The following is a 20,703-nucleotide window of genomic DNA, read 5'->3' on the forward strand; positions in this document are numbered from 1 at the left end:
ATTCAGTTAGACACCACTCTTGACCCTGTAGCATTATGTGAAATGGACCAAAGTTTTCAAAAAAAAAAATTTCAAGGTTACTATTGAAATTAAAATTTTAATTTTACTTAAAATGTATCATACCTTTTTACCATCAAGTTTATTGATAAGGAAAACTTCACTCCATATCTGGATTCCTGTGGTTTCTCGTTCAGATCCACCTCGCCATGAAAATCCAGTCAACGGTTCATTGTAATCTCCAACCCAATCAACAGATTCCTATAAATTTAATAAAGTCTATGAGTAGAATTGGATGAGCATGTATGGGTTTTCCTTTCATCCTTTTTGATGCTTCTTTTTCTGTAACTCAAATTAAAAGGAAAAACGTGTGCACATCTGTTACATTAATACAATCACTTTATGCATTCAAAAGTAATTACAGATGAGCAACCTGTTTATGGTTTATGTTAGTGGCTAACATCACTACAATTTATACACATATACATGTGTATAGTATATATCTATATGTCATAATGGAAATGTATATAAAGTATAAGTGGAAACAACATGGGAAATGGAGCAACTGATTCATTTATTTATGCATTCACATGCATGTGTGTCTGGTGTGAGTAGACATATGTGTGCAGGTGCCGGTGCAGGCCAGAAGAGGGTGTTAAAAGCCCTCTAGCTAGAGTTACAGGTGGTTGTAGGCTGCCAGATATGGGTGTTGGGAATTGAGCTCTGGTCCTCTGGAAGAGCAGTAAGAAATCTTTTTTTTCCTCTTTTTTTTATTACTTTATAAATAACACCAATCAAAATTCTCATTTCCTCCACTCCTCTCACTTCCTTCTCACTCTCCACACACCCTCCTCCCCATCCAGTCCTAAGAGAGGGCAGGGTACTATGCCCTTTGGGAAGTCCAAGGTCTTCCGCCCTCCATCCAGGCTTAGGAAGGTATGCATCCAAAGAAAATAGGATCCCAAAAAGACAAGGACATGCAGTAGAGACAGATCCCAGTGCCATTATCATTGGCCCCTCAGTCCGCCCCAATTGTCAACCACATTCAGAGGGTCCAGTGTGATCCCATGCTCGTTCATTCCCAGTCCAGCTGGAGTTGGTGAGCTGCCATTAGCTCAGGCACATTGTCTCAGTGGGTGGATGCACCCCTCGTGGCCCTGACTTCCTTGCTCATGTTCTCCCTCCTTCTACTCTTCAACTGGACCTTGGGAGCTCAGTCCAGTGCTCCGATGTGGGTCTCTGTCTCTATCTCCATCCATCGCCTGACAAAGGTTCTATGGTGATATTCAAGATAGTCATCAGTCTAACCATGGGACAAGGCCAGTTCAGGTGCCCTCTGTGCTGGGATTTTGTCTGACTTGAGCATGCAGCGTTAATGCAGCTGTGACTTAGCTCACAAGGGCAAACTGCCCCTTTTGTGTCCAGAAAACGGTTTCTTTGTAGTCATCCATAGCCTCTAGATCATACAATCTTTCCACCTCCTCTTCCACAATGATGGATGAGTCTTGGGAGGAGAGTGTGTGTGCTATATCCTGTCTTATTCGATAAAGCTGTTTTAGATCCTTATAAAAAGCACAATAATGGGTTACACCATCTGTGCCATTATCCTTACGTCTTCATTGCCAACGTAAAATCCACTCCATGGAGGGTGTGCTCTTTGTTTAAAGTGTTCCCCTTAGTCTAGAACGGCCCTTCTACTTCCCTTCTAGATCCGAAGTTTGTACACCTATCAACTGTCAATAGCGCTTTGGCTAGGATGGTGCTTTGTGCCCACTCCCCCTCCGTGCTGATATTTGGGGTGGCTCGAACTTGCACAGTTGTCACAACCCCATGAGTTCATCTGTGTGGTTGCTGTGTTGTGTCTGGAAGACAGTCTCCTTGTAGCCACCCTACCTGGCTTTTAGATGCTTTCTAGCCCTCTTCTACAATGATCCATAAGCCCTGGGAGGAAGGTTGTGACACAGGTGTTCCATTTAGAGCTGAGCATTGCTCTAATTTTTTAACACGGCTTGATTCTGTCTCCTTATCCAAACGATGATATGCTTTAGTATAAAATTCTGTCTGTTTTGGTATCCTCCATGGTGCTTAACACAATGCAAGGAGTCAATTGATATTAACTAGTCAATGTTGATATTTAAATTAAATATACTACATACAAAAACAATTGGGAAGTAAATTTCAATGGATAAATTGTGATAGTTAAGAACTAGGAAAATAGCATTATTGCAACATTACCTGAGGATAATCATAAAAGATACTATAAAAGTTCTATCCCAGAAAACTATTTTTGAAGGACAAGGGATATACCCATAAAGAGTGACTTTGGAAGGTTGAAAATTTAGCTTGTTTCATGCATTCAGGCAGGCATTCATTGTATCTCTAATGATTAATTACTGAACACTATGTTTCAGGCATAAAACGAAGTTAAAATTTTTCCTGCTAAAAAGAACATAGTTTGTCAAATTAAAAATTACATGTCACCATTCTAACGTGAATGGTAGTCATATGTGCAGAAACGGGACTAGAGTAAGTCCACGCGGCCAGTGATTGCTGCCCCCTGCAGGGAACAGGACAAGCCAGTGTTCACCTTCTGTCTCTCTTTGTTAATGCTCTGCTAGGTGCAGATAAAGAAAAAGGGGATCCTAGCAAGCACCCTTTATCACACTTGACTAGAATGTGCATCAGTAACCCATCTATGTATGTTAAGTACCATAACACATTTGGGTTTAAAGAGTGTTGCTTGCTTTCAAAGCCTGAATTATCTTAGCACTTCTGTTCTTTATTTGTTTGAACTAAAGCTAGATAAAGGTTAGCTTCAAAGTTGTCCTAAAATACTTCATGCCTAAAAAATCAAACTAAAAACGGATAACTGTGCTATAAAGACACAGTCCAAAGACCTTTGCAACAGTTTTGTCATACGGCTCAGGTTGGCCTGGAATTTTCTATGCAATCTAGACTTTTTTTCCTTCTCTTTTCCTTTTTCTTTTTTGAAGCAGGGTTTCTCTGTATAGCCCCGGCTGTCCTGGAACTCACTTTGTAGACCAGGTTTGTCTCAAATTCACAGAGATCCATCTGTCTCTGTGGTCCAAATACTGGGATTGAAGGTGTATGCCACAACACCTGGCTGGCTAATTCTTAACTTAGAATTATTCTGCCTCAGCCTGTCTAGTGCTTCAGAATATAAAGTTCTTTGGGACATTTATCCATTCTACTTCAATACTCCATGTTTGCATTGGAAGTCACGGGGAGTGGGAAGATGCCAGAACGTTTCCCTTTGCCAACGTCTAGCCTTGTAACAATTTCCCATTCATCTTTCTGCATCTGATAGAGCCAAGGTCCCTAGAAGTCACATGTCTGTATCACACGATTTGTCAGACACTATCAATTGCCTCTAAGGTTAGGACAAAGTGAGAGCAGACTAGAAAAAGCTATGAAGGAACTTTCTGGAGAGAATGGTGATCTCTGCTTTGAGTTATGGCCTACACAGGGATATGCATTTATAAAAAATAAACAAATATATTTAATATTTGTGTTTCTCTCTATAGATTTTATTTAAAAACAAAAACTATGAGAATAATATATGACTTATATTGAAGCATGTGAGAAAGTACACTGATGCAATTTAATTTGAAGTTTTTTTTGTTTTTCGAGACAAGGTTTCTCTGTGTTGCTTTGGAGCTCTTGTAGTCCAGGCTGGCCTTGAACTCACAAAGATCCCCTTGCCTCTGCCTCCCGAGTGCTGGGATTAAAGGCGTGTGCCACCCCTGCTCGACTAATTTGATGTTTTTTAATATCATGAAGAGATGAATGACTAGAAGAATGAGTACACACAGACACACATGATAAATTAGGAACATTAATGTCTGTGGAAGAATCAAGGTATTGGCACCTAAGTGCACATTGTGAAAATCCTTAAAATTTGCCTCATGATTTTTTGGTTTTTTTTGGCTTTTCGAGACAGAGTTTCTCTGTAGCTTTGGAGTCTGTTCTGGAACTAGCTCATGTAGACCAGGCTGACCTTGAATTCACAGAGATCTGCCTGTCTCTGCCTCCTGAGTGCTGGGATTAAAGGTGTGTGCTGCCACCTGGCTCAAAATTTGCCTCATGTTTTAAGAATTTCATCATAAACACTGTAGTGGAATTATTAAAAAGAAAAGCTTATGGTAAAATCTACTTGACATTTGAAATATTACATGTAAAATTCATAGTTCTATCATTATGCTAGTGCTAATTTTTAAAAGAGTAAAAAGTAAGTTATATCTTTAGGTAAATGTGGCACAGGAGCTTCCAAGAAAAATCCTGTGTAGTTTGCTCCCAAAGCACCAAGGTTGGAATGGCTACACTGTAGCCCTCACATTGAGCACACATAATAACAGAAACAGAAATACTCAGCGCTTCTAAGAACCCGATGTGGAAGAGGCATGGGAAGGAATGTCTTTAAGGGCCGGTCCCTACCTGGTTGTACATGTACCGCAGCATGAAGTCCATCAGGAAAGACTTCCCTTTCCTAAAGGCCCCAGCGACCGACACGGCAACTACCTCCTTGTCTCTGACAGACTCGGAGAGAAGGATCCGGTTCAGCGCAGCCTCATCTAACTCAAAGGAATGGTCATCTTTGACAATGAGGACTTGGACAGGTCCTGCCTTCTTCACTGGCTCCTCCTCTTCTGAGCTCCATTCGCTTGACTTCTCTGAAAAGCCACCTGTTGAACAAAGTGTCAGTTAATTTAGCTAATTATCTCAAACACCATGAAATCGGTGCCTCTGCACTCTCCAGCAGGACTGGGAACGTTCCTTCGGGTCACATGTCTCACTCCATCCAGACCATCTCATAGTCCAGACCAGACACTTAGTCTTCCTGCTCAAGTGACTCAACCAGTCAATAGTTTCTTTTCAAAATGTTGGTACAAAGTTCTTTACTAAACAAGAAAAAAATATCTAAGCCAGTATTCAACTGTTAGAGCAGATAAATATCATGATTATATTTTGCAGTTCCTCCATGCCCTAGGAATAAGCTCGGTTATGTAAACAAAGAATCCTTGTGATGCTTGTGTATATGCACGAGTGTGTGAGTGCCCATGCACACTGGTGTGCATACACATGAAGGTCACAGGCCTTCATTAAGGCTCTTCAATCACTTTCGACATCACTGTTTGAGATAGATGTCTTACTGAATCTGGAGCTCACTGATTCAACTAGACTGGCTGGCCAGCAAGCCCCAGGGATCCCACTATCGCTACCACCCCAGTGTTGGGCTGTTGGGTGTGAGCCACCACGCCTGGTTTTCAGCTGGCTGCTGGAAATCAAACTCAGGCCTTCATCCTGGTACAGAAAGCAGATAACTGACTCCAAAAACTTGTGTTCAGACCCCCACATGCATGCCCACACACATACGTACCCATTTTTACTTTTTATTTATGTGTATGATATGTATCTCTGAGTGACTATGCCATGTGTGTGCAGTTACCCACGGGGCCAGAAGAGGGCACTGGATCCCTGGGGCTAGAGTTGTAGCCAGTTGTGAGTTACCTGAGGTGGGTACTGAACTGAGCTCAGAACATCTGGAAAAGCAACAAGTGCTCTTAAGCACTGAGCCATCTCTCCAGATCCCAACTTAAAAAAAAAAAATAAACAGAAAAAAAATGACCAAAATTACTAGGAACTCCAAAAACCAATCAAGAGACTGAATCTAAGAACTCATGAGATAGAAGGAGTTAAGATAAATACTAAAGCATAGAGTATTCCATGAAATTACAGCAGAAATTTTCTGAGACAAGAAAGAACATCCAAACACAAGAGAAATTTAAATGACAAATAGAAGACACAGAACAACATACATCCAACATGCAAAACTACAGCACAAGCACACGTCTTTCCACTCTTCACAAGCTAATACTGATGTAGAGCAATTGTTAATTTATTAATAACTGTTATTGTAATATGTACTTAGCACTTTGCCATGTTTTATTATCTCCTTATGAAAATCTGAAAAAAATTAGCATTTATTGAGCTTTAGAGTTTTGCTTTTGATAGTCAAATCTGTGAGGAATTGATACTTGGATAAAGTAAAAGGGAAATCAAACTTTTCCTATACCAGCACCAATAACAGTCTATCTTAATTGAAATAGATTAGAAAAGTCATGGAAAGCTTCTCTTATTCATCTAATTGCTATTAGTTTGAACTATTTTAACACTTTGCAATTAAATACTATAATCAATATGCTAATTAAATTAAATTGCATTTTATTGCTAGGCATAGTGGAAGATGGTGGCAATTCAATAACTGGTAAGGCTGGGGCAAGAGGATCTTGAATTTGAAGCTAGCCTGGGGCATGTAGTAAAAAAAAGTATGCCCTCTTCTGGCCTCATCAGGAACTGCATGCATGTGACAGACCCAGGCAAAACACATAGACAATAAAAACAAATAAAACCTTTTTAAAAGATAAAACTAGGGATTGTGCTGTGAAGTAGAGTAGTGGTTGGAGGTTTTCCTCTAAGGTCTATGACTTCACTGGCCTGAGTAGTGGGTTTCCAGTACCAGGCATGGTCTCCCTCTTGCTGAGAGAGTCTTAAGTTCAATTAGATACCTGCTAGTTAGCACAAGTTATGTGAGCCAGCGTAATCACTAGCAACAATCTAAACATCTGTCCATATACCCACAGGTAGGTTGTCACCTCTCCCTCAAGGAAAATTCTCTTTGTAACAGATGGAGACCACTACAGAAAACCAGAACCAATCAAAATATAGAATTACAGAGTCTATGCACAACATTCCTGCATCCAAGACTCAGGGGACATTATGGAAAAGAAAACAGGACCATTGTAAGAATCTGAGGATCATGGAGCTTGCTGTGAGATTATGTCTCTTAGTAATGTCAAAAGACAACCATAAAGTCTCACCAAGATGACTGGCCAAACATGAGCTGAACGAGGACGACATCAACAGACATGAGAAAGTGGACAAAGAAAACTCACAAGGCCTCAGCCCTATACAAAGAACTACAGGCAACTAAGCAGTGCTGAGAGCTGAAGATATAGCCTTCCCAGGGAAGAGCACCCAATTGCTTTTCCAATACCAAATAGTCTTGATACAATCAAGTAACATAATACCATCTCAGAGGATTATAGTTAGGAATATATATGTATATACATATATGAATAATAATTAATGAACTTGTGTAACATGAGGGGCTTGCTCTTTGGGGTTTTTGCTCTGCCCAGTTCCCCACAGCCAGCAAACCCCAAAGAAAATTACACAGAGTCTACATTAGGTTATAAACTGATTGGCCCCATTAGCTCAGTCTTCTTATTAGTTCTTATAGCTTATATTAACCCATTGTTCTTATCTATGCTAGCCACATGGCTCAGTACCTTTCACAGCAGGCAGGTCACATGTTGCTTCTTTGGTGGTCTGGGCTGGACTGAGGAGGGAGCTTCCTGCTTCCCAGAATACTCTTGTTCTCATCACCCCGCCTCTACTTCCTGTCTGGTTGACCCACCTATACTTCCTGCCTCGCCAATCAACGTTTATTTAAAACATGATTGACAGAATACAGACAATTCTCCAAGAGCAAGTCGGTATAAGGGGCGGTTTAGAGGGAAGAAAGAAAAGGAAAAATACCATAATTATATTATGATCCGCAAAATAAAAATAAAAAAGATAATACTGCACACTTAAAAAAAACCAGAAAACCAAGCTGACAGTGGTGGTACATTCCTTTAATCCCAGCTCTCAGGAGGCAGAGGGAGGCAGATCTCTGAGAGTTCGAGGCCAGCCTGGTCTACAAAGCAAGTTCCCAAACCACCAAGACTCTGCAGAGAACCCATCTCAAAAAAAAAAAAAAAACAGAAAAGAAAAGAAAAGAAAGAAAGAAAGAAAGAAAGAAAAAAGCCCAAGTGCTGACAAGAATGTGAAGCAAGAGCTAGAGAGATGGCTCAGAGGTTAAGAGCACCAGCTGCTCTTCCAGAGGTCCTGAGTTCAATTCCCAGCAAGCACATGATGATTCATAACATCTATAGTGAAATATGGGTGCTCTCTTCTGGCATGCAGGCATTCATGCAGGCAGAACACTCTATACATAATAAATAAATCTTAAAAAAAGAAACCCTGTCTCAAAAAAAAAAACCAGAATGAAAGTAAAGATAATACTAATAATTTCCAAGTAAGAAGGCAAAATAGTATAGCATATTCACAAACTGTTTGTTTCTCACAGAGTTGCATATGTGCTTACCCAAAGACCCAGAAATACCACTTCTAGAAAGTTAGCCAAAATAAATGAAAACAAAGAAGTTCATCCAGAGATGTTTACAGTAGCTCTGTAGATATTACATACTGGTTAAAATTTTGAACGTAAGCAGACGCTCCTTGCCTGGGAACTGAACAAACAATGGTATATTTGCACAATGGGATATTATTCACCAGTAAAAGAGAAGGAACTATTGCTTCATGCAACATGATTTAATCTCACTTAAGCAGCAATATACGACATGGTGCCACTTATATGAAAGGCCAATAGTAGACTAAGTAGATCAGTGTGGCCAGAAGTTGGGTAGAAGAAGAAACTGACTACAAAGAGAGGAAAAAGTATATGGAGTTATGTATAGATTATACTCTAATCACAGTATCATAACATGATTATATAAATTTATCAAAGTTATAGAATGGTACACTGAGAACAATCAGATAATGGCTATGATTGGTGAGAAAAGTTCCTATTTGCAGTATTTGCCAAGTGCCATGAGAAAACGCCACCACCCATGTAAACAGAGACGGCACTTTGGTTTTCTGGCCACCCAGACCTGAATAATCACATAGAAACTATATTAATTATAACACTGCTTGGCCAATGGCTTAGGCATATTCCTAGCTAACTCTTACATCTTAAATTAACCAACTTCTATTCATACATGTATCACCACAAGGCTGTGGCCTGTTGGTTAAGTTCCAGTATCCTCCTTCAGCAGCTACATGGCCTCTGCCTAGCTCTGTTATGCCCTGCCATAGGTCAAAGCTTCTTTATTAACCAATGGTAATAAAACATATTCATAGCATACACAGGGAAATCCCACATCACACCCAGGCCCACTGCAGTCTGTGGAGATGGGAAGAGGGGCACACAATCAGCCAGCATGATGCCAACATACAACTGTAATGTAACGCTTCAGACCTCTAGGGAAAATATAAAACAGTACTAAAATACAGATACAAATTTCCCAGACTTAAAGACTACATTGTAAATGTGTCAACATTCCCTTTGATTTCTGGATTAACTATAGCAATAATCAAATTCTCAATAATATTTCCTACACAAACCAACCAGCTAGAAACACAAAGAACAAAAGCTAACAAAGAAATCCTGGAGAACAAATTTGGAACACTAGCCATTGCTGTTTAGAATGCATAGTAATTAAGATATGGTGCTATTGGCTGGGAATGGTGGCACATGTGTGATATCCTAGCACCCAGGAAGCTGAGGCTAGAGAACCACTGAGACCTCAAGCCTAGCCTGAGCTACAGAGAAAGTTCTAGTCTGGAGTAGTCTACATAAAAGAAAATAAAAAACACAGTTGTGGTTGGTCATGCCTAGAACAGCAGTACTAGGGAAGCTAAGGGAAAAAGATTACCAGTTAAGGCAAACCAGAGCTACAGGTTTAGAAAAAGAAAAGACAAGGCAAGAAAAAATGTAAAAAAAAAAAGGATTAATGATTACACACACAAACACACACACACACACACACACACGCATGCGTGTGCGTGCGCGATGCCAAAGCTGTAACTGCAAAGAACAAGGAAATAATTATCTTCCAAAAATTATGCAAATCAATTTAATATTCATATTCCTACATTTCTACCCCCCCCCCACACCTCTGGTTTTTGAGACAGAGTTTCTCTGTGTAGCCCTGGCTGTCTTCGAACTTGCTGTGTAGACCAGACTTGCTCCAAACTCATAAAGGTCTGCCTGCCTCTGCCTCCCAAATTCTGAAATTAAAGGAGAGTGCCTCTACACCTGGCTTCCTTCTCACCATACACAAAAGTCAACTTAAACCACAGATCTAAGTATAAAATAGGAAAAACAGACAGAGCTTACAAACCAGCAGCTAACAAGAAGCATATCAAGACTCTCTATATAAATTGAATATAAATAAAAAATATTCAATGTCATACAAATAAAACTGAAAAATATACTGATAAGTATTTTAATGTATAACAATTCCTGGCATGGTTTGCCAGTCACTGCAATGCACCAGTAAAATGAACACATTATATTCAAAATAGAAAATATATGAATATTTTATATAGCAGTTAGGCAAATAACTATGGAAAGTGTAAATGTATGTATTCCTTAACTTCCTTAACTTAAAAAGGCTATTTCAAGGGATTTGTTCCACAGATATAGTCACACAGACACAAAATACCAGAAGCAATATAAATGTCCATCAAATGAGGAACTGGTTAATCAATAGTGATTTATTTATATATGAAATATACTACAATTTCAAAGAATGAGGAGACTCATTTGGAATAAATGCCACTGCATATTCTAATAACTCAAGATATAACATAATATATACAAAATGTATAACTCTGAAAAATGCGCAAGTGTTTGGAATGTTTGAGGGGTAAGATGGAACAGGGAATAAACAGAATTGGCTGACAGGGTTGTCTGGGGTCAGATCAGTGGGAAGGAAAGGAGAGATCTGGGAAGATTTGAGACAAGGTAGGTGTCTTAGTTAGGGTTTCTGTTGCTGTGAAGAGACACCATAACCATGAAAACTCTTATAAAGTTAACCACAACACGAGAGGACTGTCAAACAGTGCTGCTGCTGCTGCTGCTGCCGCCGCCAGGTCGTTTATGTCTGAATCTGTCCTATTGGAAATCTGTAATTCTTTACTATTCAAGAGCACTTCTTAAAATGTTAAGCGTTTCTTAAAAACTTAATTTGAGCCATTAGTAGGGGTAATATGGTGCCACCTATTTGCCTACCCAGTCTAAAACTTAAGCTTTGCTTTTACTATGATAAATACGGTAGTTTCTGCCCATACTTTGCACAGTTCGGCATGGCAGAGATGCTTGTGCCTCTGAGCTGCTTGTGCCTCTGAGCTGCATGCATTACCCCACTTCCAGGCACACAGCAGTCCACATTTCCATCAAGCAAGCCCTAGCACTTTACTCACAAACCCCATCCAAATGCTCTGTTTCCCACAAGAGCCAGAGGTCAGGCTGGCAGCACAGCACAGAAAACCGGCATTTTCAAACTGTGCAGCTTTTTTTTCTGTCGCTGAGTCAGGAAAATCTTTCTTAAAGGAGCTGTGGCATGCAGCCAGCAAATAGCAAAACGCTGTGTTAAACTCTGTTTTGTGTGTGTGTGTGTTTAAAATTAAGCTCTCTCAGGTTTTTAAGTGGATTTAGTTGACCACGTGGGGGCCTACTGTTGGAGGGAGGGCTAGGCCGCTTGTTTGTCCCGGCCATCTGGCTCGCTTAGCCCTGAAATAACCACACAGAAACTGTATTAATTAAATCACTGCTTGGCCCATTAGCTCTAGTTTCTTATTGGTTAATTCTTACCTTAATTTAACCTATTTCTATTAATCTGTGCATTGCCACATGGCAGTGGCTTACCGGGTAAAATTCCCAGCATCTGTATCTGGTGGATCCATAGTGTCTCTCTGATTCTCCTTTCTTCCTCTCAGAATTTAGTTCTGTCTTCTCTGCCTACCTAATTTCTGCACTTTCAGTTTTCTTTATTCATTAACCAATGCAAGCAACACACAGAGGGGAGTCCCACATCAGTACCAGCCTGGAATCTTCATCCCTACTAGCTGCTTTCATGGAGCTGGAAGGTTCATGCACACTAACAGGGAAGCAAAGTCATCAAAGTCATCATTAGCTAGCTATGAAATGGGGGAGCTACAATAACAACCAGGCAATTTTTTTCTCACTGGTGCAATGGCGGCACAAATGTTCTGGGAGTGACCAGCCACTTTTCTGATCAAATACAATGCCTACTCAGGACAGCACCCAGACCTAGTACTAGTGACCGGATCAAACCTATGGCTGGCTAGTTCATGGTCTTAGGGAGAACTTACTATTTTCCTGCTAAATGTACAAAGTAATAAACTTTTCCCTAAGTTCTTAACTTTATACCCAAAGATTAGTGCATCTCTCAACTCTCCTCAGAGAAACTTCTTTCTGCAGCAGATGGCAATTAATAGAGACCCACAACTGTTCATTATTCAGAGAATAAGATATTCTGGAGTTCTCAGTTCTAAATGGGACATCTGTAGAAGACTTCCTTGGCCTAGGGCTAAAGTATTATTAGAGAAGAGAGGCAAGGAGGATTGTAAGAGTAGATGCAGCAAAACATCTATTTCAGGTCAATGACACAAACAGTATTTGCTGGACATGGCAGGGTCCTTGCACACAACTCACAGTAGCTATGACTACACGTACAAGACCTGCACAAGAGTGAGTCAGCGAGATCCCAGCATGGATGGGGAGGGGCTCAGGCAGTCCCATTCCTAGCTGAGGAACTATGGGCAACTGACGACTGCTGGGAGGGAGAGTCAGTTTTCTTTAGGGATCTGGGCTCCGAGAGGCCACCCACATTCCAACAGATGGTTCTTTCCCCATATACGTGCAGGCACACTAACTGGACTTGGTGGGTGGAAGAACAGAACACACGAAGCGAAGAGAGAAAGGGGTGGGGATAGATAAGGGGAGAAAATGGAGGGAAGGGAATGGGATTTGATAAAATATATTATATAAAAAACAGGAAAGAAAGTGAAGCCGCCCCTGACGTGCTGCCTCTGCACAGCGCCCTTGCCCTTCAGCTTTCAGCCTTGTTATGACACGCCGGGCGCTCGCTGGACACGGCCATCTGACCATGTGCTTATCCACCTCAAGACAGTGGATCACAGTAAGTCTCTTTTCTTCAAAACATCACCCAGGCCCAGGTTTTCTGTCATGGCAACAGAAAACGGACAAAGAAGCAAACATACTCTTTCAACTTTTCACTTACTGGATTTTGTAATGTGCGCAGAGAAATTTTAATCTTATGTGCTATTTCTAAGCCACTAGAATCTGGTGCTCAGTTATTAAATTTTGATATGCAGAAAGGGAAATTTAAAAAATTAGAATAACCACAGCAAATAATCATTATTATACACTAGAAATGCTATCAGAATGTGTTACTAACTATCTTAATTTAAAATCAGAAAAAAAACAATATTCTATCTCTTTGGCAGATATTAAACCAAGAGAGATAACAAGCTATGAGTGTGCTGGAGATATTTTAGAGGAAACCATGGTGCCTAGGAAACTGTATCTTGGCAACAAAAAGGTAAAGAACTGTTACTTTTCTGTAAAGTCTAATGATAGAACTTGAATTTCTACTGAAAGACCCTCTATCTGACAAGAGCTGAGAATGGCTGCAAAGTAACAGTTTACACAGAAGAGCCTGAGGAGACTGAACAAAACTAATTTATGAAGATGAATCTCAGAGCAAGAGTAGAGCTATGGGCTATAAAGAGATCATGTATGAGCTGTGTCTCAAAGCACAACCGTGTAGACGTTTAGGTAGTTCTGCTGCTGCTAACACTGCTGAGGAATGGGGTTCGAAGCAATAATGCCAATCTTGCAACCTCAGAGCCTTGGAAAGAATAAGGAAACTACTTAGCAGGATTTTTATTTATTTGGAAACAAAATTCCATAAATCACCCAAAATATGTCAGTGACTATAAACAGCTATGTATTTGCTTGCCTGTGACTTTGTGCTGAGAGCACTGTGTGTATGCAGACCTCAGCAGAAAAAGTAAGAAACTGATGCAAAATGAAATTCAAATTCCTGATAGGAATACAAGGAAAATGTCAGTCTTCCAAGCGAAGACACATTAATTAAAAAGAAATAAACCTTTAAAGCCAGCCTGGTCTACAGAGTGAGTTCCAGGACAGCCAGGACTGTTACACAGAGAAACACTATCTCAAAAAACAAACAAACAAAACAAAAAAAAGAAAAGATACAAAACTTTCTGGTAAATATATATGTGTGTGTATGTTTGTGTGTGTGCTCACACACATATACACATTAAACATACAGTTGGTGCTGGAATTAATAAAAAATTAAAAATATACATAATTTTGGCCCCAACAATTTCATTTCCTGGACTCTATTCTAAGGAAATCATGAACAGTATTTATAAAGTCATAACAATGTCATTACATGGTGACAAATCAGAAATAACCCAAAAGTCTAATTGCAGGACACTGCACATAAATTGTAACACAGGTATTTATGTGAAGTATACAGTCACTTGAAATAACATTATAGAAAAAAACTAATTATAAGAAAACATACTCACATATTTAAGCCAAAGAGCACATGGAAAGTAAATTTTATGTGAAAGAAAACAAGCAAATACACATGGACTTAGAGAAACTTTGGGGCAGTTTTAGAAGCACTTGTTTTCCACAGAATTATCCGGTTCTCTGGTCCTCTGAGCACATCTGAATGAGCTATTCTGAGAAGAAGGGGTATTGTTGGCAGTACTGTCTGTCCTGCTCACATCTCTCCACCGTTTTCAGCTCTTCTCTGTGCTAAGAGACTAGAAACACTAGAACCATGGCACTACACTCCGTTTTTCTTAACTGAGGTCTAGTTTAGATCTGTAAAGAAAGACATAGAGGGCAACTGGAAGACAAAGTGAAGAAAGGCCCTGGTTTCCAAGAGAACCATGTGAGAAGGCAGCAGCCATACTAAGGCTACAGGATGACCCATCTCTCAGCCCTTCGGTCAGATGGTCAGGTCCTCAGGAACTTCAAAGTGAGCAGAGATCACTCATTCTCATGGAAGTTCACCAACAGCAGTCACATCCAAGAGATGGTCACTATTCAGGCAGACAAGATGATTCATTCTATAGGTGGCGCTTGGTAGGTTCACAAATGAAAGCAGCACAAAAAATATGAAACATTTATGTTAGCATCAAACAAAAAAGATTGAGTAAAAATATTACACTAGAGGCCTACTATATAAAAATAAAGGCTGAATTCATCAAGAAGATATGGTAGTATCATATTTGTAAATACCTAATAGTGCAAAGGTATATAAGTAAAACAACAGTAAAGAAGGGAGAACTGACAAATTATCAACCTGAGAATATTAAAATGTCATTCAGCTAGTAGTATCTTATAGATGAAAAAGTCCAAAGCTTGCTAGTAAATGGAAGATAATGAACTATGCACTGAGAAAGTCTCAGCTAAATGGAATGTATTAGTATTCCCTTACACTGTATGAAGATGTGTCACTGTGACTGGTTTAATAAAAAGATGAACGACCAATAGCTGGGCAGGAAGTATAGGTGGGACTTCTGGACAGAGAGCACCCTGGGAAAGAGAAAGCCAGAGTTGCCAGCCTGACACAGAGGAAACAAGACATGCACTTGGAGGAGAGGTAAAAGCCACAGGTGACAAGGTAGACATAGATGAACAGAAATGAGTTAAATTGGAAAAACTAGTTAGAAACAGCCTAAGCTATACATCAAGCTTTCATAACTAATAAGTCTCCATGTGTTGTTGTTGTTGTTTTTTGTGAGCTGGTAATCCACATGTATCACTGTACAGAAATTAGAAAACATAGGCTAGGGAGCTAGCCCAGTTGGTAAGGAACCTCTGTGTAAACTGAGAACCTGAGTTCAGTCCCACACAAAAAAGCCAAGCATGGTGTTGCATATGTGTAACCTCAGTGCTGAAGATGGAGTCAGACAGATTCCGGGGCTGGTTGGTCAATCAGCCTAAAGGCCAAATGAGAGAACTGTTTTCAAAGGGAAGATGGATGGCACCCAAGAAATGAATAATATCCAAGGTTGAGCCCTGGTCTACAAACACACACGTACACACATAGAAAACATAAAATGTTGTTCAGGGATGTGTAATAGTCATAAAAGTTAAGATTATTTTAGGATATAAAGTAAACTTCAAACATTTTATTCAAACTACTGAGGGTTAGAAAGATAGCTCAGCAGTTAAGTGCACTGGCTGCTGAAGAGGACCTGGGTTCAGTTCCCAACACCCATATGGCAACTTACAACCATCTGTGACTCCGGGCCTAGGGGATCTGACACCCTCTTCTGACTTCTGCAGGTACTTCATGCATATGATACACAGACATACATTTGGGCAAACATTCATACACATAAAATGCAAAAAATGTAAAAAAAAACCCAAAACTAAAAACCATTTAAATTACGGGTGTTCTATAGCATGGATTGCTTTACACACACCCAGTAGCCATATGTGACTATTTAACTTGACAAAATTAAACTCAAATGCATCGAATATTTGGTTCCTCACTGTTGCTTGACCATATTTAACATGTTCAACTGCCGCACTTGGCCTATGTCTGCTCACACTGAACCACTGCAGGTCTGGACACATCTGTTACCACAGAAGGCACTGCTGCTACACAATATACATCTGGACTAGACTAACCCAAGCACACATTTAATAAACTGCAACTTAGGAAATTCTATACTGTTGTGGACAGTTAATTAAAACCCATGAAAATAAATTATATCAGTATATATTAGAAACAAAATTTCCATTTAGAGAAAATATATAGCCATATAAATAAAGGGACTACATATATAGCATTATATATATAATGGAAAATTTTGGGTGTATCCCACAATTTTTAAGTTAAAAAAGAATAAAAGAATATGCCTAAAAAATAAGAAATGCACAGAAATTGGGTAAATACAGCAGAAAAACATACTGAATAACTAAAGACATAAGACACAAAATAAATTTAAGTTAAGAAAAATAATAGAAAGTCACAGCAATTGTGCCATGTGAATGAAATAGACAGGGTCTAAGAAAAGTATAAATTACTAGAAGTGACTCTAGGAAAAAGAAAAACCAGTAATTGATTTATAAACAATGCAGAAATTGGATCAATAGTTCAAAATATTATTATTAGATGAGATAGAAGGTTAGGGTGATTTAATAGACTAGTTTCCTTGAACTGGATCATTATATTAACTAATTCAAATAATAAAAAAATAAATAGCCTCTACTTATAACCTTAATATAATCTTGACAGTTTAATACTAAAGTCAAATAAAGAAAGTACAAGGAAAGAAACTTAGCTACAAACTTGCTTGTAAATATCTTAACAAAGGATCAGCGAGCTCAGCAGTGTATTTCAACAGGGAACACTGAGCAGCCTGGGTTGACTGTAGGACCACCAGATGACATCAGTAGAAATGTAGTAATGTACTGAAACAGCCTAAGGAATTGAAGAAAAATCATATTGTTTCAATGCATGCCAAAAATTATTTGTTAATAAATCTGTTAAATTTCAGTATTACATTATAATTTTTAAAAGCTATAATTAAGAAACAAGGACAACCCCTAGGAGGCCTGCCCTCTTCTGAAAGAAAAAAGAGGAGGAGTGGATCTGCAAGAGAGGGAAGGTGGTGGGAGGAACTGGTAGGAGAGGAGGGAGGGGAAACTACAGTCAGAATGTAATATACGAGAGAAGAATAAATGAATGGATAGATAGATAGATAGATAGATAGATAGATAGATAGATAGATAGATAGATAGATAGATAGATGGATGTTTAGGACATAGCTCAGTAGAAGAATACTTGCCTAGAATGTGCAGTACCCTGGGATGAATCCCTAATATCTCTTCCTCCCCCAGCATACATACAAAATAAAGAGAATAGGAAATGTGGTGATATTTTGTTTGTGATTTAGCAAATAAAGTTAGCCTGAAGATTCGAGTGCAAAGCTAAGCCACTAGTTAACCATAGAGGACAGGCAGTGGTGGCATACACCTTTAATCCCAGCACTCAGTAAGCAGAGACAGACAGATCTCTGCGAGTTCAAGGCCACGCTGGGCAATGCGAGATTGAATCTGTCTAAAAGAGAAACAGAGCTTACACAAAAGGTGATCCCAGTACTTGGGATCACACACCTTTAACCCCAGCACTAGGGAAGTGGAGACAGGAGTGATATGGCTGGGCAGAGAGAGGAATATAAGTTGGGAGGAGACAGGAACTCAGAGTCAGTCTAAGGTTTCATAGAGAGAGCATTCAGTCTGAGGATTCGTAGGGACAGGATTGATCGCCTCTTTGGTCTGAGGATTCAGTAGAGACAAGAACTACTGGCTGGCTGCTCTGCTGTTCTGATCTTTCAGCATTTACCCCTGTATCTGACTCTGGGTTTTTATTATTATTTTTTGTTTTGTTTTGTTTTGTTTTTCAAAATAGGGTTTCTCTGTAGCTTTAGAATCTGTCCTGGAACTAGCTCTTGTAGACCAGGGTGGCCTCCAACTCACAGAGATCCGCCTGTCTCTGCCTCCCAAGAGCTGGGATTAAAGGTGTGCGCCACTGGGTTTTTATTATTAAGACCAATTAGAATTTTTGCTACATCTGGTGCCCAACTTTTGGGGTGCAAATTCACAAAAAAAGCTGCTTGCCTGTGGCTTTGCAGCTACTGTCATAGGACAGAGCTACATGAAGCAGAGTCACTGTCCCACCAACTAGGTTTTCTTTTCTTCTTTTCTGGTGGGTTTCCCCTGGATCCCCTTCTGGGCTGCTGCCAAACTAGATAGCTGCCTTGAAATCTGCTCAGGCTTCTACTGTTCTATGCAACATCAGTCAGGTTCAAACTTCATAGTCATCTGAATCATCATCGGCAGCAGAGGAAAATCTTCCAAGACCTACTTCTTGGAGAGAGAGATTATGCTAATATAAAAAGGTAATCTCTATATGATGGCCCCACCCTGGCTTTATGCCATGCAGAAGCTTTGAATGCTTGGAACAAAACTGAAGGAGTAGGAAAGAAAACTGAGTCATTTACTGAAGTCATACAGGGCCCAAAAGAATTCTGCATGGATTTCTTACAAAGATTGACTTCAGCAGTAAATAGAATGATACCAAATTCAGAAGCTAGACAATAATTGAATTTCAGGCTTTTGAAAATGCTAATGCACAATACAAAAGGGTAATTAGGCCATTAAAGGCAAGATCAGCACCCTGGAACAATGGATCTGAGATACAATTAATATTGAATCTCATGACCATGTTGATGCTTGGATAGGAAAGGTGAATTTCCAGAGGTTTGAAGAGAAACATAAATGTCAGGTGTTTCAATTGTGGCAAACAAGGTCACCTTAAAAGGGACTGTAAATAGGGCATTCCTATAAACAACATTTTTATAAGCATAATTCAAACAGAATGCCCCTCCATTCTGGATTATGCAGAAGGTGTGGCAAAAGCAGGCATTGAACTAATGAATGTAAATCAACAAGAGGCTGTCAAGGTAACCCTCTGCCATTGGGAAACACCTTGAGAGGCCTCTTGCAGGCCCCTATGCCAAATTCAGTTCAGTCATTTCCTGTCATCATGGAAGAAACTCCTTCCCAGAGCAATTAAAGAACCTAATACCTATTGTAAGAAACCACACTGTTCTGGATGATAAGACAGCTAATAGAAGCAAGAACAAAAAATTCAGGAGAAACCATAAATCAAAATTGATAAATACGAGATTTGGAACCTCCCCGAAGTTAGGGTTGGGCAGGGGTTTGTTTTTGTCTTTTTAGGAAAATAAAAACAACCATCTTGAAGAATTTAAAGACCTTTGGACAAATAAACATACAAAGAAAACGGGAGAACTACCCAGAAAAAAATTACCAAGAAAGAAATAATCTGACCTAATACAATCTCTAAAGTCTCCAAAAAAGGAGATGGAATTCCGCAAGGATGATTCCATCAGGACTATGATAACACCACTAAGATGTAAAACATCTAAAGATCGGCTTTGAACTACAAACTGCTCAGAACAATTTTGAGATGGCTAGCTGAGATGATCTAGCTTCACAGACTACTCTAGCCAGGACTTGAGACAAGCCCTACACTTTCCCATTATACACAGACTGGACAACAAATGATACAGCTACCTCTTCCAGGACTTGACAATTAACCCAAAATTTTCTTTTAGGATCTCCTAAAGATGCTGTTATCCTCAGACAGCAGGAAGTAATTTTTATGCCCCCATTCCCAAGAGGTGGGGTGGGTGGTTTCTGATCTTTCATTGGGTTATGGATATGTGTCACTGTTTAGGAGGATTGGTTACAAGTTGTTATTGGTAATAGTCAGGAAAAAAGCTAAACAAAGGAGATTAGATTCAGGGTTCTTGTTTTGAAAAGAAAAAAGGGTACACAGATATGATAGGATGAAAGGGTAGATTACTGAATCTACTCTGAAAAGAAAATGGGGATATATAGAAATGAGATGAAGAGGTAGATTATTGAATCTATTTTTAAACCAAAAAAATAGCAACTACTAGTTTTAAATATTTTACATTGATATGGATTTGAAAATATGTCAGTTTTTAAGTATTTGATCTAAAGAACAAAAAGAGAAAAGGAGGTACTGGGGGATAACTTAGTTGGTAAAGTATCTGCGATGAAACCATGACGATCTGGGTGCTATGTAAAATCCAGTGTTGTAGTACATGCTTATTCCCTGGGCATGAGAAGCAGAGACATAGGGTGCCTGGGTCTTGATTGATGTAGGTGGGCTTTCTGTCTATGTTATTTTCATTGGTTAATAAAGAGACTGCCTTGGCCCTTTGATAGGACAGAACATAGGTGGGTGGAGTAAACAGAACAGAATGCAGGGAAGAGGGCAATGAGGCAGATGC

At 39.5% G+C, this 20,703-nt stretch overlaps 1 protein-coding gene across 4 annotated transcripts in view; it reads right to left on the bottom strand.

Annotated features, from left to right (window-relative positions):
- The window catches only part of Atl1 (atlastin GTPase 1), a 74,540-nt gene that overhangs the window by 26,809 nt on the left and 27,028 nt on the right, over window positions 1–20,703 (bottom strand). For all 4 annotated transcript variants that reach the window (XM_048415448.3, XM_087911784.1, XM_048415447.3 and 1 more), the window contains exons 3-4: window positions 4,453–4,700; window positions 124–258 (exon numbers count right to left, since the gene is read on the bottom strand). In XM_048415448.3, the coding sequence (XP_048271405.1) occupies window positions 124–258; window positions 4,453–4,700 (383 nt within the window). The remainder of the gene's footprint in view (window positions 1–123; window positions 259–4,452; window positions 4,701–20,703) is intronic.

The sequence above is a fragment of the Myodes glareolus genome, chromosome 11, assembly GCF_982192425.1.
Source record: "Myodes glareolus chromosome 11, mMyoGla1.1, whole genome shotgun sequence".
NCBI classification, from domain to species: domain Eukaryota; kingdom Metazoa; phylum Chordata; class Mammalia; order Rodentia; family Cricetidae; genus Myodes; species Myodes glareolus.